Source organism: Hemitrygon akajei, chromosome 9 (genome assembly GCF_048418815.1).
Source record: "Hemitrygon akajei chromosome 9, sHemAka1.3, whole genome shotgun sequence".
NCBI lineage: Eukaryota > Metazoa > Chordata > Chondrichthyes > Myliobatiformes > Dasyatidae > Hemitrygon > Hemitrygon akajei.
The window spans coordinates 129628165-129651415 of NC_133132.1; the positions used below are offsets into that span (position 1 = coordinate 129628165).

At 38.5% G+C, this 23251-nt stretch overlaps 1 protein-coding gene across 4 annotated transcripts in view; it reads right to left on the reverse strand.

Moving 5' to 3' along the window:
* The window catches only part of LOC140733532 (kelch-like protein 29), a 431638-nt gene that overhangs the window by 78570 nt on the left and 329817 nt on the right, over nt 1-23251 (reverse strand). For all 4 annotated transcript variants that reach the window (XM_073056976.1, XM_073056977.1, XM_073056980.1 and 1 more), the window contains 2 exons: nt 12203-12399; nt 7694-7953 (listed from right to left, as the gene is read on the reverse strand). In XM_073056976.1, the coding sequence (XP_072913077.1) occupies nt 7694-7953; nt 12203-12399 (457 nt within the window). The remainder of the gene's footprint in view (nt 1-7693; nt 7954-12202; nt 12400-23251) is intronic.

Sequence of the window (23251 nt, forward strand, 5' to 3'; positions counted from 1 at the left end):
ATCATCCACAGAGTAAGAAAATTATTTTAAAAGAAACCCAATACCAGGAGTATTTTCACTGCAAAAGTGAAGGTTAATTAATGTCATGTAATTAGTAAAAATTCCAGCAGCGGAAACAGAATGATTTAAGACGTTGGAGCAGAGTTAGGCCATCTGCCCAGTCGAGTCTGCTCCACCATTCAATCATGGCTGATCTTTTTTACCGTCCTCAGCCCCAGTCCTCAGTCTTTTCCCAAAAACCTTTGATGCTGTGTCCAATCAAGAACCTGTCAAACTCTGCCTTAAATACACTCAATGACCTGGCCTCCACAGCTGCCTGTGGTAATAAATTCCACAAATTCAATACCATGTGACTAAAGAAATTTCTCTGCATCTCTGTTTTAAATAGATGCCCCTTTATCCTGAAGCTGTGCCCTCTTGTCCTGGGCTCCTCCACCATGGGAAACATCCTTCTCACATCTATTCTGTCTAGGCCTTTCAACATTAAAAAGGTTTCAATGAAATCCCCGTCATCCTTCTAAATTCTATTGAGTACAGACCCAGAAATATCAAATGTTCTTTGTATGATAACCCTTTCATTCCTGGAATCATCCTCTGAACCCTCTCCAATGCCAGCACAGCATAAGAAGCTAAGAAATACAGCATAAAAATAAGTGGTCCCAACATTGACTCCTGCAGAACACCACTAGTCACTGGCAGCCAACCAGAAAAGGATCATTTTATTCTCACTCGCTGCTTCCTACCAATCAGCCAATGCTCTAACCATGACAGTAACTTTCCTGTAATACCATGGGCTCTTAACTTGGTAAGCAGCCTCATGAGTGGCACTTTGTCAAAGGCCTTCTGAAAGTCCAAATACACCACATCCACTACATTCCCTTTATCTATTCTATGTGTAATCTCCTCAAAGAATTCCAACAGGTTTGTGAGACAATATTTTCCCTTAAGGAAACTATGCTGACTTTGTCCTATCTTGTCCTGTGTTTCTAAGTACTCCAGAACTTCATTCTTAACAATTGACTCCAACATCTGATGTCAGACAAACTGGTCTATAATTTCCTTTCTGCTGCATTCCTCATTTTTAAAAAAAGTAGAATGATATTTGCAATTTTCCAGTCTTTTGGCACCATGGCAGTGTCCAGTGATTTTTGAAAGATCATTATTAATGCCTTCATAATCTCTACCACTACCTCTTTCAAACCCTAGGGTGCAGTTCATCTTTTAGGTCTTTTGAGCATCTTCTCCCTTGTAATAGCACCTGCACCCACTTTTCTTCCTTCACACACTACAACATTCGGCACACTGCTAGTGTCTAACACAGTGAAAATTGATGCAAAATCCTGACTTAGTTTATCTGTCATCTCCTTGGCTCCCATTATTATTTCTCCTGCCGCATTTTCTAGCAGTCCTATATCCACTCTCAACTCTCTTTTATTTTTAACATACGTGAAAAAACTTTTACTATCCACTTTGATATTATTTACTAGCTTGCCTTCATATTTTATTTTTTGCCTCCTAATGATTCTTTTAGTTGCTCTCTGTAGGGTTTTAAATGCTTTCCAATCCTGTCTTCCCACTAATTTTTGCTTTGTTGTAAGCCCTCTCTTTTGCTTTTACATCAGCTTTGACACCCTTTGTCAGCCACTGTTGTAATATTTTGCCATTTGAGTAGTTCTTTGTTTTCGGACTACATCTATCCTGCACCTTCCTCATTTTTCCCTGAAACTCACGCCATTGCTACTCTGCTACCATCCCTGCCAGCATCTCATTGGGCAACTCCTCAGCAGGTGTACTTTCCCTTACTCCACTGAAATACTGCTACATCAGACTTTACTTTCTCCCTATTAAATTTCAAGTTGAACTCAATCATATTATGATCACTGCCTCCTAAGGGTTCTTTTACCTTAGGCTCCCTATCGCCTTCAGTTCATTAAATACCACCCAATCCAGTATAGCTCATCCCCTAGTAGGCTCAATGACAAACTGCTTTAAAAAGCCATCTCGTAGGCATTCAGTCACTTGAGATCCATTTCCAGTGTTGACTTGACACTGTTGAATCATACTGTTCTCTAACCATTTTTAACACAATTATCCACGCTTACTGAAATGAGCTCTTTTACCTAGCTAGGTTCAGTTTTAGGTACAGCACATTATTGTGATAAGATAGCTAAAATAAATTCCACTTAATTATTCATTAATGACATTCAGCTGTATGCTTGAATCTCAAATTACTGGATATAAAAAGTCTACATTGAGACCATTATAGCTCTATAATGTGAACCGGGATATTTATGCCTGTACTTTGAAAGTAATTTGAAGTTGTTCAAGTCTGAAAGAGCCGAATTTCATTGAAAATTTTTAAAATAATGTACGAAGTGCAACACTGCAATGAACTACTCATTTAAACCTTATAGCTAACAAAGAGTTTATAATTTGATAAGAACATTGACTCATATTCAAGCAACACACACAAAATGCTTGGGGAACTCGGCAGGACAGGCAGGACCTATGGAAAAGAGTACAGTCGATATTCTGGGCCGAGACCCTTCATCAGGATCCATATTATTGGACCCACATTGATTCATATTATTGAGTTACTTGTTGCTGTTTGACTCAGAATTTGATTTTTAGCCAAATTCTGTGTATGCATTTCAATATGCACTCGATCAGTAACCACACAGCCAACACACATTAGCTATGATTTACTACCTCAATTTCACTAACCTACAATGCATTCAAGTGCACTAGGAAGAGTCTGATAAATAAGCAAGCAATAAGGAAATCTGAGGAATTATACTTTGACCAGTTTTTCTCTTATAGAAACATAGAAAATAGATGCAGGGGTAGGCCATTCAGCCCTTCGAGCCTGCACCGCCATTCAGTATGATCATGGCTGATCATCCAACTCAGAACCCTGTACCTGCTTTCTCTCCATACCCCCTGATCCCTTTAGCCACAAGGGCCATATCTAACTCCCTCTTAAATATAGCCAATGAACTTATCGTGGCACATAGGAGGATTAAGAACTAACTTAGTCTTCAGGTCAAGTCTGGCTAGCAGAAAATAACTAGAATGGTGGTATGTGTATGGTCAGAGAAGCAGAAGGAATAAAACAAGATTGGTAAGGAAGAACAGGAATAGAGGAACAAAGGGATTATATGTGGAAATGAGCACTTTAGGAAATGGAAAAGCATGAATGAGTCCAAAGGATGAAATGGGAAGCTGTGTTCCTGAGCTTGGAAATAGGGGTGAGAGTGGCACTACAATGAATAGAGATAGCAACAGAGTTCTGGTTGTTTAAGAAAATTGCTTCTGCAAAGGAAAGTGCATTTTGTGAGCCATTTAATTTACATCAAAAAGCTAAAGTAAACAGGTGCAGTGACCTAAGTATGAAAACTCATTCATCATTTAGTGGGCAAGTTATAGGCTTTTGCGATAGATAAATGAGACGAAGAGTCAAATGATCTAAACTTGGAACATCATATTAGTCCTTCAAACACCAAAGACTATTACAAATGCATCTGAAAATCAGTTGGTTTGGTGACGGGAAAAAAAATCTTCTGTCTATTGACAAGCAAGAGGACCCAGCAGCTTTAATGGGCCAGATCTTTCTCCAAAAGCTCTGTGCCCTGGATTTGTTCTACTTGGGATACCTGCGGGCCAACTTGTCTTTTCTAGCTGTATAACTCCCAGCAACCTGCAACTTCATTGTCAGAAGCCCTTTCCACTGTTACTCTGATCAGATCACTTACAAACAATTGAAGAAAATTTAACCAAAATAAAAAAATAAATTGACAATATTTAAAGATCAATCTTTTCTTTTAAGGAAATTTCCTTCATTTATCTTTATAATGAAGATTGGCAATCTTCAAATGAACAGCAGTACATGAGATGCGCCAGCTTTTAGCAGCACAAAGCTAAAGGGCCACCTACATATTGTATCCAATCTCTTCGCTTTGTAAGTTACAGAACATCTCAGGGTTCAGCATCATGTCCAGGGATGTACAGAGATTTCAGATTGTTCAGAATCTGATCTAGAATATGTTCTGTACTTACGTTCTGTAGTGTCCAGGCACGGAAATCAAGAAAGTGCTATTATGTGTACTGCAGCTTTCAGTCTAACATACGTACAATATTTAAGGAGTAGCTGAATTAATTATATATCAATTAAAAATATGCATTAATCTCTGAACTGTATTTATCTTGTTAAACTCATGCCATGCATCTTAAATGTGCTGTTTCTAACTTATTATTTGGTTCAATGGCTGCATTTAATACGAAATGACCATTTACATTTAATGAAACTGGTGTTTTTCAAATTTTTCTCTGTTCAACAAAAAGTAATGAGAAACTGCTTAACAAGTTTTGCAATTTTTTAAATTACAATATCAATTACTTATACAGGCAGTCCCCGGGTTACGTATGAGTTCCGTTCCTGAGTCCGTCTTTAAGTCAGATTTTTACGCAAGTTGGAACAAGTCCATCTGGTATTATTTAGCGTCAGTTAGTCAAACGTTTGTCTTAGTATATAGTATATATTTTACCTTTCTATGCATATAAAACACTTAAGAAACGTATGTATTCCAATAATTAAACCACTGCGTTGCTTAATAATAACGGTAGCTTTCATTGGGGCAGGGCCTTTCATGTGCTCCATTATTCTCACTTTATCTGTTATCCTTTAGAATTGCTCCAATCGTTGACCGACTGTAGCCTAACACTTTTCCAATGACCAATGGCGTTTCATTTCTTTCCAAGCACTTTATTATTTCCACTTTATTTTCAATCGCAATCGCTTCCCGTCAATGGAACAGAAACACTGCGGGCGGTGGGTCCCGAGCTCTGCCGGCTCCAGAGGTCCGCTGGGTCCTAAGGACCACCACACTGAGCCAGGTTAAATGGGACAAGTGGGGGCTGTGCTGGGTTTGGGTATTTGATCCTCCACAATATTCCGCGTGGGAATTTAAACTGGAGGTGGCAGTGTTTTTTTTTTACGAGGTTGAGTTTCAAGCTCGACATCAACCCAGCATGGATGGTACGGGAGTCACTGGATCGACATCAACTCGGCACGGGAGCAGTCTGTCACTGGATCAAACTTGAGCCCGGTACTGATAGTGCGCCACCAGCCGACCGGAACGGGGGGGGGGGGGGCTGGGTCAGGGTGAATCTTACTAAGAAAAATTTAAGCCAAATACAAAGTTAAACACTCAGCACAGTGTCAACGGCAACGACTTCAAATGGCAGACGGCGCCGCGATCCGGCTTAAAATGGCGGATGGCGTCGCGTTCTGACTTAAAATGGTGGACGGCATTCTCCTTCCTCGGTTCGTAAGTACGAGTTGTCTGTAAGTCGGACGTTCGTAACTCGGGGACTATCTGTACTGCAAAATATGAAACTATACATCAATGGAAAGAATCCTGGTGGTGTATAGCTTATGTTAGAGAACTTGTATTAAACGCAGATTTAGCATATACATACTTCTCTTGGTATAATGCCTGGAGAAGCTGTAAGATAACTTAGCATGGACTAGAAGGGCCGAGATGGCCTGTTTCCGTGCTGTAATTGTTATATGGTTATAAACTCATTCGGATCTGGTAATACTGTATGCAATGCCAGAAATTGAAGACTGAGCACTGGGCATGATTGTTCAAAAATATCTTGGATAAACAAAAGTGCCTGAAGACCAATTGATAGTCCAGATCAAAGTCTGATGGTCAATCAGAGGTCTGGATCAATTGGCCCAAAGGTCAATTGGAGGTTCAGACTGAAGCCTGAAGGTTGATTAGAAACTAATTGAGGAGCAATAGCCAGAGCTCGAGTCTGTGAGTCTCTGCAAGTTTGCTGGGGAAGTCAGGCCCAGTGTCTGCGAATCCACAAGTCCACTGGAGGCTGGAGGCCTGGGATTAGAGGACTGTGTATGTGTAAAGTGGGCAGGTGGGAAGAGGGAGGAATGGGACTCATTTCACTGATGGTGTTTGGCATGCCATGTTTTGTTGTGTCCTGTGTTGTTCTGCTGAGCATTGTGGGCATGCTATGTTGGTGCCAGAACATGTGGCGACACTTGTGGGCTGCCCCCAGCACATACCAACATACCCGTGCTGGTTATTCATGCAAATGATGGATTTCATTGTATGTTTCAATACATATGTGATAAATTAATCTGAATTGGATCTGAGCTGAACATATTATGGAAAAATGACAAAGATAAGTAAACAAGACATTGTCGGTAAATTAGTTATACCCGTCAAATTGTAAAAAGAGATGCATGGGATGTGGGAGTCTTAGCAAGCTAAGAGTCAATGCTCATCCTATTGTCTTCTTTCAGGTGCTGAGTTCCTTTCTTGAATTGCAACTATCCACTTGATAGAGGATCTACCACATTGCTGTTAGGTAGATTGCTTCAAGCTTTTGACTGCCGTCAATGGAAGATAAATGGGAATGTTCACTAGATCACTTTCATCATGTTGTGGAGGAAAACATCTTTGCTGTTACTACCTTCCTGGACATAGAAGCTGAATCATTACGAGTGATTTACAAAAAGGAGAGTGGAAGAAAAAAGTCTGTAAGCTTCCTTCAAACTATTATCAATTTGACTAGTTTAACAATATACTTTAAGATGTAGCTGTGATTCTGAATAATTTAATTCCAAAATTTGCATATTTAAAGTTGAACTTATTAGCAGATGAATATGTCAGGGAATGGTGGACAACAAGATCAATCCACCACTCAGGTATGTCAACACCTCTGGAAAACATCTCACAGAGCCCAGATACCAAACACATGATCATAATTACCTCAGCATTTAAACATTCACAACTAGGAGCATGAGCAGCCATCTGACCCCTTGTGTCTTCTTTGCCATTCAGTCTGATCACGGCTGGTCATTTTACTTAATACAACATTCCCATCCTCTCTCCATACTCCTTGATTTCTTGTGTGTCTGGAAACTTGTCCTGTCCTTACATTTATTAGCATCTTGTATTCTACAGCTTTCTGTTATAGCAAATTTCATAGGATCAGCTTTCACAGAATGGAGAGGCTTCTCCTCACCTTAGTATTAAACCTATTGCTTTGTAACCTGAGACTATAATCCCTCTTTCTAGACATCTCATCTGGGGAAACATTTTCCTTACCTCCTGTCCGTCTAATGTGGTCAAAAGTTTGTAAAATTCAACCACATCCTCTCTCATTCTTCTAAACTTTAATGAATATAAGCTAACTTGACCCAATATGCCCTCAAATGTCAGACTAGCCATCAAGAGGCTGATCGGCTTATTAGCATCACAGTGCAACCTGTAATCTGTGATAGGTGAATTGATATGTACAACATTAGCATTCAAAAAGTGTTCGTAGCTGCCTTTCAATGGTTCCTCGAAAATCTGGGTGGGAAGCATTTTCATGAGGGTGAGATTCTTTGTGTCTGGAATGATTGCTGGGCTCAGATGGGCTAGCTGCACTACTGAACATAAAGCACAGTCACCCAAGTACCAGTTACACTACACTCCAGCCTCAGATCTTCAGAAAGCGAGGGGAGATATTTAAGGGAGATACCTCTGAAGCTGGATATTGGACAGCCAATTGATGGAAAGTACAACAAAGGAGAAGTCTCCAATTAGATTTCTAGATGTTTTGCAAATAAGTAATGCTGTAGAATATAGAAATATAGATCACTTTCATAGTTGAAGAAGTGTACCTGTGTTCGGTTCAATGGGTCCTTCTTAATCCATTTAATTACTGCCTCATACACAAGCTCTTCAGCCTTTGTGTTCAGGCCGTCATTAGAAAGAAAAGCAATAAGGTCTTCTTTTGAGATGTTCAGAACTTCATCTTGAGCTGTTACTTCTGGAAAATTTTGCAGGGCATAGGCTTTTGCCATACTGTGCAGTTCATTACACTGCATGGCTTTTGCCATGGCAAGGATTCCTAGGCAGTTGGTAGCTGTTAGTTGTTTCTCTGAAAGAATAAGCACAAGCCAAGAGTTGTGAGAACCTACTGTTAACAAAAGAGCACAATTCACATCACTGACCATGAACACTTAGCCCATACTCATTCTACAGACTTCATTTCCAAGGCTGTTGGGACAAGGTGCTGATGATGTTTCAGACATTGTCGAAGTTTTGATAAAGACATGCACACATACAGAGTTATACACCATGTCCCACTCATGGTGAATGCATTATGTTACGGGCTGAGTGTGCTACTTATTTTCAAGTACAGCTTTGTAGGGAATAATTACCAAAAAATATTCAAAATAGGAATCCTCTCATTATCTGATCCTTCTATCAAATTTGTTTCAGTCTTCTGCACAAAATTCAAGTAATAATAATAATAATTTGAGGAATACAATGAAGAGAAATATTCTAGCAAATAAGATCTTCGAAGGAGGGATTATGATTGTGCAACAAAATACCATGCCATTAGGTGGTGATGCAATATTGTTAGAATAACTTACATTAGAATAACCTGGAAGTTATTCTTATTATTAACCACTTCAGCGGAATATGTTTGGCCATCTTTACCCACGTGACTGAATGTTAACATTACCTTCAAAATCAAATGACTACCATTTAGTATGCTTTGGATAGGATTATTTTGCTAAATGAATTATCAGCTGAAGAATTACATATTTGAAATTGGAAATAAAAATTGGTTTTGCATATACTGGCCTCACTCATGAAGCCTCATGAATACCCTCAGCATGTCTTTCATTTACCCTTGGTCATTACTGTTTAAGTATTACTGATCTCCACATATACAGTATCACTAAAAAAACAATTTAATCACTATTCAGCTTTTTCCCCCTAAGTGAAAGCAAGTGAATATTATTAGGAAACAGAGTTAGTCAGGCACAGCAGATGAAATGAAAAAGCACTATTAAAACTCAGTGCCCACAAGCTTTGAAGGACTTTTATATTCTGTGCTGAGTTTGTTATTTCTCATCCTGTGGAAAATACAGACTTTCACTCGGAAGGATTCCAGCCTAGCATGCTTGAAATCGAAACAATCTTTCATGGGTAACATAAGTAGCTCATTTGTACTGTAATTTTGTAGTGGTTTCAACAGCAGTCCTTGAATCACACACTGCTTGGGATTGTAGTGCATTCTGAAACATTAATAGGAAGCATCAAGAATGGCCTTTAAATGATCTTTTGTGGCAGGAGACTGGCAGAGGGTCAAGGAAGTTTATAAAGGTAACACTTAAATTGATGCCAAATTGAAGTGGGCCTATATTACAATGTGATGAAAGATCATCAGCCTAATATGTTAATTGTGATCGTCTCTTCATGGGTTCTGCTAATCTGTTGAACATCTGATATTTTGTTTTTATGTTACTTATAAGTAGGCATTTAACCATTGCAAAATGTCAATAAAATTAATTTAGTGTTTAAAATTACATTTTCAGGTTCCTTTTCAACATTATGGATCAAGTGTAGAAAGGGATTAGATAAGGGGTGTTTCTTGGCAACTCAAAAATAACAGTAACGCACATCAAGAAACAGTTACACTATGGATAAATGCACGGTAGTCCCACCCACTGTGGACGGTCCATTGTAGGGAGATGAGGACTTCTAGCTCACTAGAAATATGTCTGTAATTGACAGTACAGCAGTAGTATCTGCTCAATTGTTTCAGAAAGTGTGTGATGTTAGCTGTACTTAACAAAATACATATATAGCAGATACCCAAACTCCATTTAAATCAGGTAGTATTCCTATTTTAGAGCTTTACTTTATATTGAGCAAACAATAACCAACAATGTGCAGACAGATTTAGTAAACTGTTAGTTTTCTGCAAAACAAATTGCACCTTGGAATAATTCAATTAATGTAGAACAAATGAGATCATTGATTTAACAAGGCACACAAGGTTTCTTTTACTGAGAACTGTCTGTAAACAAACTTTTCCGTAAGTCAGAAATGTGTGTTTTCTATAGCTACCCATGTTATATTACTCTGAATACATTTGCTTTCATTTAATTGAATATTATCCAAGTTCATTCTAACAGTTCCTGTAACTAAATTAATGAAACCTATATTGTATCTGCAGAGGTTGCTGGTTCCTTGAGACAAGTTAGGACCACTACATTCGGGCCAATTAAGCAGCTGTCCCAGTTAGCCGAAGTTTCCTGGAAATAGTTTAAAAGGTATAAAAATGGACAAACTAAGGAACAGATTATGTATTTAAATGAAATACAGAACAAATTAGAACATTACCAATAGTAACCACAGTACTATAAAACTGTATTAGTTCCTAATAATTATCGAGAGAGGAATTCATCCATTGTATGCTGCCGAGTTCTTTTGATTGACTGTAAGTGAACAAAATGGATTATCCATTACAGCTCGTGCAGATAATGGATAATCCTCATTTTCATTGTAACATTCAAAATAATTGTCGATACCTTCAAATTCTTAATAGTTCCCAACTTGTTGAAGTAATGAAATTATTTCATTTTCACTCCTGGCCATCTCTGCCATCTCCAGTTTTGAATACTTAAAACCACAGTGAACAAAACTGTTCTGAATTGTCTTACTGCATATTTCTTGCCAACTATCAGTGCCAAACTGCACTGCCTGTACTGCTTTTTCAATTGGCATCTGTTGGCCCAAATGGATAACATCACACAAGCCCGGGCAGCTTGACATTATTTTAAAACTTTTCGGACGAAGCACAGTGCAGTATTTAATAGCCTCACAAATGCATGCAACTGACGCTAGTTAGAAACTGTTCAGCACCAGTGTCCTGTTCCAATTAAGTAGCATAGTATCCCAAATAAACAAGGCTATTTTATCGATTAATTTTTGTTTTATAAGAATTGTCCCAAATAAGTGGCTGCCCCGATTAACTGATGGCCCAATTAACCAGAATCCACTGCATTTGTTTGTGAATACCAGAAAATATTTTGTTAGCATCTTGAAAAATTCTTCAAAAATTTATGGCTTATGCTAAAGGCATTGTTCTCTTTAAACTGCGCAGGTGCACAGTAATCGCAATGCGGCGCACAGATGGATTTTTGAAACTATGCTAATACAATTTTGAATCTATGTTAATATAATTGTGAAATACCCTGTCATTAATTATGTGTTAATGAATACAACACGTAAATTTTCTAAGAAATCATTTCCAGAATTGATGATGATTAAGCCAGTACCACAACCTTCACTTTGAAACATTTATATTGTCAGTGTTTCAAGTTACAACAATTAATACAGAAGGGAAGTTGGTAGCTCGTTGTTAATAAACGGCCGGCTTGCTGAACGCCCACGTCATCTAGTCTAAAAGTTTTAACTTTAATATTGTGCCTGTCAGAAGTAGAAAGTTTGGATGCTCTAAAGAGGATTAAGAAGTACCTTTCATCTGGATGCAAGATTAATCTAGAGTATTTACAGACAATGGATTTGTAATAAAGACAGATCAGGAAAAGTTTACAAAGTGTGAAAGATTTTCTTTGTTGTACTATATTTCATTATACCCTTCAATTAATAAATAAAATCAAAAGTATGTGGATTTTTCAATCTTCATTGTAAACATTCATTGTATGCATATTACAAAAAATCATTTAAAATGCTCCACAGTTTTCGGACCATGTAACAATTTCCTGTTCAGGGCGATGGCTGGTTTGTGCAGATATATAAAAGAAATAAAGGAAACATGAGTAAACCTGGAGAGAAAAAGCTGGAGTCCCTAAAGCAGACCTACATTGAGTTCAATGTTGACTGGCAACTCCTACGATTCTGCTGGTACCAAACTGAATCAGTCTCTGTCATTCCTTTGGGTTCATCAGATGTGTGGAGGGGGGGAGCTTGCTACTTGGGTAACAGCTTGCTCTCCATATCGTATTGCCCAGGCTTGCATATCTAGACAGCTAGGACACAACATCCATGGTCAACTCTGACTGACAGAGGCCCTCAATAGGATCTTGATTAGTTTAGGCATGAAAGGTCACAGGGAGAAGGCAGGAGAATGGGGCTGAGAGGAAAATGGATCAGCCTTGATGAAACAGCAGAGCAGACCCGATGGGCTGAATGGCCTACTTCTGCTCCCATCTCCTTTTATTAATCTGTAAGTGAGAAACGTGACCAGGATCCAAAACTACCTTGGTTCCTTTGTTACAAACCAGGCAAATTATTGAGTTTCTAGGACAATGCTCACTGCATGAAAAATAAATAAATGCATATAATAGTATTAATAATTCACTTACCTAAAAATGAAACACAAACTTTGCAGAAGGTTCGGAACTGAAATTTACTGGCAGCTTCCAGCAGGGTTTTAGCATTTCCGGAACTGATGATAAGTGAACCAGTATAAACAAATTCCAGCAGCATTTCCAGGATATCTGCATTTATGTTCGAAATAGTCAACTCCAGCTTCTGTCCATTCTTGTTATCCTTTGAAGCCCTGGCAACATCAGGCAATACATTAGAAATTAGAGCCAATTACAATGACTTCCACGGTTCAATGAAAGGTGGCTTCACTCCACATACTGTGCACTAAAATGCTCTAATAATTTAAAACAAAGTGAGCTGAAAGAGAAAGAGTAAGCAACACCCAGAACAAGAAAAAAAATAACCCACATCATCATGCAAAATGTATTTGAAAATGGAACGACAGCTTAAGGATAAGAGATAAAATAATTGTTCATAAACAGAAAGCGAAGCCCTAATGACATAAATTTGTAAATAGAGGAAAGTAGGTAGAGACAAAATGGTTAAAGCAGAAAGGTGGGGAAAAGGACTAGTTCTGCCACAGGAAGCCAGCAGCCATCCTATTGGAGTTCCATGACCGTGGCCTAGGCTGTCTGTTCCCCTGAATAAAGCAAAACACCGAGGTCTCAAATAGTCCTGTATCTTAAATTTACATTAGTTCCATTGTTAAAGGAAGACAGAAATTGACATCAAACTCATTTCAAAAGCATCTGCAAATAAAAAAGGTTTAATCCTGTTTTTAAAAGAAGGAACATTTGCTTCACTTAAAGAAAAAAAAGACGTGGTCACGTGCCATCTCCAGAAGTGGTTCAGCAGCTCCTAACTGCAGCTATTCAAGCATGCGTCCAGGTCAAACAGAAATAGGTTTCCAGGTCCAATGGTTCCCTTTATTTTGCATGCACAGAACTGGACAGAATGTCACATTAGCACCTTACAGAGGTTACATAAAGCAATGTTTAGTCAAAGCAACAATGGATTCATGAATATCTAAATGCTTAGAATAAGTAAAATCACAACTATTTCTGTACTAAATCTACTTCTTCCTTATGAAAGCAATGTGTGGAAACTATGTTGGTTTCTAATTTCTAAATATACTCAAATAATTTGTAAGATTAAACAATTGTGATTTAACTACACACTTGTTTTGTTGGCAGCAAATTTTGCACAATTCTATAATTTTATGTTGTGCCACACAGAAATTTTATGATTTAATACTGATCCTTCATTATTGTTTAGAGAAACTGTGGGACAATGGGATTCCATGTAAAGAAGAAAGTAATATTAATGGATGTCAGCTTGTTTATGTTGTAGTACATATACCAGATGGAAAAATAACTGGGATTCCGCGTATACTGTGCTCCTCCCGGTCATGGCATCATCAACCATTTCAGCTCTGAGTCATTACATTAGTCCATGGGAACCTCCATCATTACTAGCAGAACCTAGGACAATAGGAAAATTAGATGAGATAATTTACAGCCTGAAGATGGCCATAGGTGGAGATGAGGATGGCAGGCAAATGGAATAAAGTACTCAGTAGGGAGATCCAGGTGATGCTGCAAAACATTTTCAATGGAGTGCTTGCCTTAACTCTTCAGTCTGGACTAGGTTCATGCTGGCAAGTTCTACAAATGGCAATCAAATCTTTTTTTGTTGCCCAAAGGTAACAAGTTTTGAATGGATTCTTCACATCATTAAGAAAACTTGTGGGCTTGTGCTATAGGAGCTCCAAAGTCCATCATTTTCACACTAGGATTGCCCTGTATATCATGGACAATGAAAAAGGTCTAAACTTTCAGCAATCCAATACCAATAGGTATTGTAGAAAAATGAAAATGAGACAACCCTTCCACCACTTTTCCAATGAAGTAAATAATATTGAATCATTATTGTACACCAGACTTAAAACTAAGTATTCACTGAAGCCAAAGGCAATCAAACTTTAATGAACTACCCACATCAAAATGTAATAAATTCAAGTCCAAGACTGGTTTATAATTCCTACACTCTGCTGGTTAAGTTTGGTGTATGAATTTTATCCAACCTTTTTTCAAATATCCCCCTGGGATGATGACATGTTATGCTGGATTATACTTGATACAGACTTCTTCATGTATAACCACTGGTAGACACTGACATAGAGGTCAGCAAAACCCCAGCAATCCTAACCATTCTAGCTCTACACCTTTCTATTCCCTTTCCACATACCCTTTGCTTCAACTGAGCCACTGAAGCTTTTTGAATCAATGGCCTTCTGAGGCCATGTTACTATTTGAAATATTGTCCCTTGGGATAAGCAAAGGGATTTAAATAAGCTTTGGGTGGGTGCAAAAGCATACATGAAGATGTATGTATATCCAGAACATTTTGGCAGCGGGGGGCCTGGGGGATTTGAGGGCAAGCGTGCCTTCATGTGCCATTTGTCTCCTATCACCTTCCTCCTGACTCATCTGCTGTCCTCCACTTCTGACCTTTTGCATATCCCTCATTTCAATCACTCTTTTCACAAATAAGTCTTCACCCTCCATAACCCTCATTAAGTTTCACCACACCTCTTTCCTCCTTTAAAGATATTGCTGCTTATTATCTGTTCGTGTGTTGCCCACAAAATATGTCTGATACCAGTCTTGTAGAGGACCCATGGAGATCTTCAAATTATTTTTTATAAAGAGCTGGAATGTTGAGTTCACAAGATCCAAAGCAAAGCATGCAGAATATTAAACAAAAGCCCTTTTAAATTTAAATTCTTATTTGGGAATTTTTGTTCACTTACAGATTAAGGTCAAAAATTTTTGAGTCATGGAATCATACAGCATGGAAACAGGCCTTTCAGCCCATCTCATCCATTCTAACCAATATGTCCATGCAAGCTAGTCCCATTTGCCTGCGTTTATTCATATCCTTCTAAAACATTTCTCCATGTACCACTCCAAGTATCTTTTAAACCTCTTTAGCTTCCTCAGGCAGCTCTTTCCACATACCTACCACCCACTGCATGGAAAAGGTTTCCAGCAGGTTCTTTTGTATCTTTTGCCTTTCATCTTAAACCAAACTGCTCTAGTTTTAGATTTCCTTACCCTGTTAAGACTGAGATCATCCATTTTACCTATGCCTTCTATGACTGCATATACTTATAAAGGTCATCCCTCAGCATCCTAACACAATGCTAATTCAAACAACTTAGAAACAATGTACAATTATAACACACTTGCCCCTACAAAGCACCCAGGACATCTTTAGGGAGCGGTGTCTCAGAAAGGCAGCATCCATTATTAAGGACTTCCAGCACCCAGGGCATGCCCTTTTCTCACTGTTACCATCAGGTAGGAGATACAGAAGCCTGAAGGCACACACTCAGTGATTCAGGAACAACTTCACCCCTCTGCCATCCAATTCCAAAATGGACAATGAAGCTTTGGACACTACCACACTTTTTTTAAAAATACAGTATTTCTGTTTTTGCACATTTTAAAAAACCTATTCAAATACATGTAATTGACCTACTTATTTATTATTGTTTTATTTTATTTATTATTATTTTTTTCTCTCTCTGCCAGATTATGTATTGTTTTGAACTGCTGCTGCTAAGTTAACAAATTTCACGTCACATGCCAGTGATAATAAACCTGACTCTAATTCCTTATCACTATTCAAGGCCCCAAACAGTCATTCCAGGTGACGAGACACTTCACCTGTGAGTCTGTTGTGGTTGTATACTGTATCCAGTGCTCCCAGTGCAGCCTCCTCGACATCGATGAAGGCAGACGTAGATTGGGAGACGGTGTTAAACAAGTACATTCACTCTGCCTGCTACAAAAGGCAGGTTTTCCCAGTGGCTACTCATTTTTTAATTCTACTTCTGACATGTCAGTCCGTGACCTCCTCTATAGCCACGATGAGGCCACTCTCAGGTTGGAGGAGTTACACCTCATATTCTGCCTGGATAGCCTCTAATTTGATGGAATGAGCATTGATTTCTCTAACTTCCAGTAATTTTTCCGTCCATCCTTATCTCTTCTTTCCATTCCGGCTCCCCTTTATCCCTCCTCTTCTAGCCAGCTATCACATCCATATGTGTCCTTCCACCTTCCCTTGGTCCACTACCCTCCCCTATCAGATTCCTTCTTCTTCAGCACTTTACCTCTTCCACTTATCCCCTCCCAGCTTCTCACTTCATCCCCCCTCCCGTCCCACCCTAAACACCAACCTTCCCCCCGACATGATTTCACTTATCACCTGTCAGCTTGTACTCCTACTCCCCTTCCTTCTCATTCTGGTTTCTACCCCCTTCATTTCCGGTCCTGATTAGGGTTCTCAGCCCAAAACATTGACTGTTTATTCCCCTCCATAGATGCTGCCTGACCTGCTGAGATCCTGCAGCATTTTGTGTGTGTTGCTTCAGATTTCCAGTATCTGCAGAATCTCTAGTGCTTACAAATATAACACCTTATTCAGCACAACCTGAAGTACTTTGTAACTAATGGAATATTAATTAATAACTTAACTACAAATATTAAATCCATAAAATTAGCATTCTTGCCTCGCTGGTAAGCAAGTGGGTTTAAAGGAAAGCATAATCATTAAATAATAAAAATTCAATATTAAAATTATGTTAAAAAATGACAATGTATTCAGAAAAAAAGAACAGAATGTAACTGGCACTGCCAGTGACCAGAATAGACATTATGAAGTTAGAACAGGCTTATAGTAACTTCTTGTTTGTTGTCAGTGGCCAGGCTCATCACGAACAATGATGAGATGGTCTACAGAGAGGAGGTGGAAGAGCTCGAGGCTGGGTGCCAGGCAAATAACCTCTTCCTCAATGTCAACAAGACAAAGGAGATGGTTATCAACATCAGGAGAACTTGCACCACTCATTCTCCCCTCCAAACTCCAGGGAATGCACATCTCACACAGCTCTCATGGTCCCAGAACACATCCTACAGAGTCAGGAAAGCTCACCAATGCCACTGCTTCCTGAGGAGGCTGAACATCCATATTCACATCATCTTACAAATGCACGGTCTTACACGCTCCATCAGCTCATGGTATGGAAACTGCACTGCAGTAGCCAGGAAGGCTCTACAACTTGTAGCCAAACTGCCCAATGCACCACTGGCACCAGCCTACTCACCATCAAGGGGATGTACAGAAAAGTGACAGCAGCAAAGGGCCAGTAACATCATGAAGGATCCCACCCACCCTGCTCATGGACTGTTTGCCCCACTCCCATCAGGGAAAAGGCTATGCAGCATCAACACCAGGACCACCACACTCAAAAACAGTTACTTTCCCCAAGCAGTAAGGCTGATCAACACGTCTACCCCTTAACCCACCCTTCTGCACCCCCAAACACTGCTACTTTATTATTTCTTGTCAGTCAACTTATATATGGACACTGCTAAGCCTAATGCCACATTATGGACATACAATAAATCTATGTATATAAGCTATCTTATGAATTTACTGTATATTTACTGTGTTTTGTTGTTGTTATTATTATCATTGTGTTCATTATCTTTTGTGTTTTTTTTGTGCTGCATCTGATCTGGAGTAACAATTATTTGTTCAGGAAATGACATTAAACAATCCCAAATCTTGAATGCACAAAGGATGAGTTATAGGCAGCAACATAACAACTGCATTTACTGAGGTGTGGGAGACCTAATAACAGAGAAGCATTGAACTTAAATTAACCTGTCAATATATTACAAAATTAGTATTTCATTTATCTCTGAGTATTTAATGAGATCTAATTTTTCATGACTTGTACACAATATCTTAGTAATGTTGTAATATATATTTTTTGAAGCTTTCCAATAGTGATTTAATGTTGAGTTTGTTACTTTGTTACTGAAGTGAAATGATATTTGGAATGGAAACACAGTGAGAAATGAGGACTAACAGAGTTGTGACACTGTGGTACTAGGAATGTTTTTCAAAGTTAAAATGGAGTCTATTGCCCACATGGACAAGAACACATATGTACAGTTGCAATTTAAAAAAACTTACTTTCAGCAGCATCACAGGTACACAACATTATGTAAGCAGCATTCACAGGAAAATCAGAAATTAAATATCAATTATACAATTAGACAAAAAAAAGCAAGTCCATTTTAGTGCAAAGTGATCAGAGTGGTAGTGTTGCTTAACTGTAGTAGTGATTAGGGTTTTGTCAATCAGATCAGGAACCTCCCCAAGCTCTCCACATTACTATTTTTGAATGAAGACAGAATTTCTAATATAGCTATCAATATCTATCAGCTGAAACAGATGGATAAGTGGGAAGACTCTTTTCACAATAATCACCTCTGCTTGTTCGCCAGACTCTGCTGAAACTCCATCCTTGAAATAACTCAAATATAGCGATCAATTGTGAACTTGCGAAACAAAATATTGCCTCTTCTACTCTGAAATACATCTACCATTAACTCACGTGAACAGGTTTCTAACTTATCCTTCAAGAATAGGGGATTTCACTCATTAAGTACCAAATATTTTCAAACGTCCACTCATATTTTCAGCCATGTACTATATGTAAAACATTGATCACTAACTTTGGCTGACAAATACTATAGAAATACAAAAACTTAGAGGGCCACAGATATCTTCAAGGTCAACAATTTTTGAATAAATATACATGCTAGTTACAAACAAAAGTCTGTGGTTAAAGCAGATGGAAATGAAAAGCGAAGTAGTGATGAAAACATCAGGAACATGGTAAGTTCAGCTGAGGGAATACATTCACTTGGACACATACCAGATTAACGAAATGATTTGCAGACAAATACATATGAATAATCCACTAAGAAGGCCATACTGACAAACCCTAGGCAGCATAAAACATGCAACAGTAAAAGATAACGAGTAACGACTGGAAAAACAAATAATGTTGACAGCTGTGGTCAATCCTTTCATCCTGCAAATAAAGCTCAATCCTGGACACTGGTCCTTCAGTAGAAAGGAAAGATAGTGCAAGTTTTATTCTAACGAAAGCGTTGCTTTGGTCCTCAAAGCGTTACCTGCTGTGTGTAATATACAGCTTATACTGACCTATGATATGAATAGGTTTTATGTTTGAGTCTAGAATGGGAATTAAACTTGATCACTGCCAAGCCACTTCTCAATATTGGGGTATTTCAAAGTTCCATAAAATTATAAAAAAAAGTATGTTTAAATTACATCCACAAAATGCTAGCATCCAGAATATGGAAATAACTTATTCTATTAGACGGCCAACATTGCTTTAATCTTTTAAGGAACTCTCCAGCAATCATCATTCATCATGAATTGCCAGCACCTACAAAAGAAATCAGTGGTGCTCAGTTTGAAATCTCCAGGACCCATTTTACTTCTATGTGCTGAAATGGATTTATTTTCCAACAGACAGCAGGTCAATGCCCAAGAAGGTGTTCTTATAATTTACTGTATGTATGGTAGCTTTTGTAGTTCAGCCATGTTTAACAAATATGTAGTCTAGTTACTTAGAAAAGTGACTGAATTGTTGACACACATTTCAAAGCTTTAAACGTATCCCTTATGTGGTTCCTCAAATGCAAACGATTTAATTTAAACAGCATACACTTACAAGTATAACAGCATGCATTATTTAGCTCCACAAAGAACTTGTGTCAGAAACTTCAGTAAGTTACTTTCTTGACATCCATCCAACACAACACAAGCTCAAGTATGGTAAAAGAAACAATATGCCTTAACATAAGCAGATTCACAGAAGCTACTTTCAGTTCATAAAACTAGCACTTATTTGGAATCCTTCTGTTAGTAATATTTTTTGCCTATCCCAATTCAAACCTGACATCAAAGGAAATACCTGGCCATTTTGCTTCAACAGTTTTACGCTATTATGTTTGCACTTCATATATCATAAGCAAACAAAGATGGCCTGTCTGATGGACACTAATCATAATCACTGAGGCTTTCACTTATTTTCTCCAAATTAAAGTCTGGAACCTCTGTTTATTGCTTCCTCTGTTGATGACTTTTTTTCCATAATACCATTTAAGCAGTGTTACCCATTCAGTGTCACATTTAGATTAGTCACACTGCCTCGAAGAAAGAAAGAGGAGTCATACTAAGTTGGCTTCAACCTTGTGCTGTAATGGGAAACATGAGTATTAAAAGTCTTTTTTTCAAACAACATCCTGCGGACAAAGCACCTTTTGTTTCTTATTAGTAAATCCATTTAAATAGATAATCGAAAGCAAGGCAAAATACTTTGATGGTCCAACGAAAGCTTTAATCTGCTCATATTCATATCAGAAAAACGCTGCAAGCAAAGCCAGCTGAATAATTGACTAATAAAAAGGGGCAGTGAGTGAGAGAGAGAGAGAGAGAGAAAATGTAACTGCTTCTGCTACTGAGTGTGCTATAATAGGAAACTATATATTCTACAATAAGAACAACACAAGCTTTCTATTAGGCCAAGATAAAACAAAATGTACATAAATCAGAGTAAAAGGTCTGTTTTTCCCTGGGCCCTCTTAAGTAGAAATATATCAATCAGGCTATCTGCAGAATAACAATACTGACAAAGGCACCCAAAACTCTTCACTAAAGTCTTTAACTGGTATTTATAATACAGGAGGATGAGAAACGATTTTTTTAAATAAAAGGGAGAAAAACCGGAGTGCATTTTCAAATGGTTTTTCCTAATTTTAAAGAATTCTATATAGAGAATATTTGTGAATACTTCAAAAGCATCTTCACACCAAAACAGCTCCAAACACAAATGGCTTAATAATGTTATGGGACTGGCTTTTTATGAGTACATTGAGCATCTTTTTTAAGTTTGTCCTTTGCCTTTGGAATTTTGTCTTTCCTGGCATTTCCCAGACTTACAATTCTTACCAGTTAGGACAATTTGACTTCCACAATGATCCAGTGTTATCTTGTTTGATATAGATTGCCACAAGTGTGATCAAATTATAGTAGTCATTGTCCAGTTATAATGCTCTTTATTATCATAGTGATATGGTGCAACTCAAACTACCTGCGTCTCAATATCACCAAGACCAAGGAGATGGTGGTGGACTTTAGGAGATCTAGGCCTCATATGGAGCCAGTGATCATTAATGGAGAATGTGTGGAGCAGGTTAAGACCTACAAGTATCTGGGAGTACAGTTAGACGAGAAGCTAGACTGGACTGCCAACACAGATGCCTTGTGCAGGAAGGCACAGAGTCGACTGTACTTCCTTAGAAGGTTGGCGTCATTCAATGTCTGTAGTGAGATGCTGAAGATGTTCTATAGGTCAGTTGTGGAGAGCGCCCTCTTCTTTGTGGTGGCGTGTTGGGGAGGAAGCATTAAGAAGAGGGACGCCTCACGTCTTAATAAGCTGGTAAGGAAGGCGGGCTCTGTCGTGGGCAAAGTACTGGAGAGTTTAACATTGGTAGCTGAGCGAAGGGCGCTGAGTAGGCTACGGTCAATTATGGAAAACTCTGAACATCCTCTACATAGCACCATCCAGAGACAGAGAAGCAGTTTCAGCGACAGGTTACTATCGATGCAATGCTCCTCAGACAGGATGAAGAGGTCAATACTCCCCAATGCCATTAGGCTTTACAATTCAACCGCCAGGACTTAAGAACTTTTTAAAAGCTATTATTAATGCTTTTTGAGATAGTGATTTAGATGCATATCATATTTTTTTACTGAGTTAAGTATTGTATGTTATTAGTTTTGCTACAACAAGTGTATGGGACATTGGAAAAAAGTTGAATTTCCCCATGAGAATGAATAAAGTATCTATCTATCTATCTGGCCTCACAACCAATGGCAGCTTTGGGCCCGTACTCACTGGAATTTAGAAAAGTGCAGGGGGATCTCATTGAAATCTACTGAATGTTGAAAGGACTAGATAGAGCGGAAGTGGAGAGGATGTTTTCTATGGAGGGGGTATTCAGAACTAGAGGGCACAGCCTCAAAATTGAGAGGAAACCCTTTAGAACAGAGGCAAGGAGGAATTTATTTTAGCCAGAGGGTAGCAAATCTGTGGAATGCTCTGCCGCAGACTGCGGTGGAGGCCAAGTCTGTGCGTATATTTAAGGTGGAAATTGACCGTTTCCTGACCAGTCAGGGCTTCAAAGGATATGGCAAGAAGGCAGGTGTATGGGGTTGAGTGGGATCTGGGATCAGCCATGATGGAATGGTGGAGAAGACTCGATTGGTCAAGTGGCCTAATTCTGCTCCTATGTCTTATGGTCTTGTGATCCCACGTTAAGGACTCTTTATCTTGTTATTTCATGTTCTTATTATTAATTGCTATTTATTTATATGTGTATTTGCACAGTTTTTTGTCTTCTGCACTCTGCTAGATCATTGAGTCGTTATAGTTACATTCTATATATTTGCCGAGTATGCCTGCTGTATGTACTCTGATAATAAAATTTACTTTGAACCTTGAACTTTGGATTTAAGGGTTCTAATTGTAAAGTCACGGTGATTCAAGATGTACTGTCTCCAAATGAAGTAGTGTGAGGAAATGATTTTGTCGTCACTTTTTAGGCTAAGTCTTGAATGACAACTAAGAACAATATACTCAAGTGCAAGGCTTCTGACTCGACAAACAGCTCCAAAAGAAAAATTACGACTGCTTTAATACTGGGGAAATTTAACATTCATGTCACACTGGAAACTGATGCATGTGCCGAATAACTTAGGCTATGTGTTGTTGTCACAGACTGAACAAAGGATGTCATCTTCCGGACACCTCAGATAAAACTTTCAAACCATGGGGTTATTTTTGCTGAGAGTTCCAAAGTAGAGGCTGAGTCGGAAAAGATGGCAGAGGAATAACAGAGTTTGATTTAAGGTGCTAATTGAGGAAAACATGCAATTAAAGCAAAACTGATGGAGCTATCATAATTTAATTCTCAGGATTTATTATCCTGACAGCAGTATTGGATTTTTGACTTGGATTCTATGCCTTTAGAGTGGATGATTTTTTTTTAAGACACTGTGGGATTTTCTGCACTGTGAATGAGAAATAATTACAGAGCAGCCTAAAGCAGCAAGCTGTCAGTTGA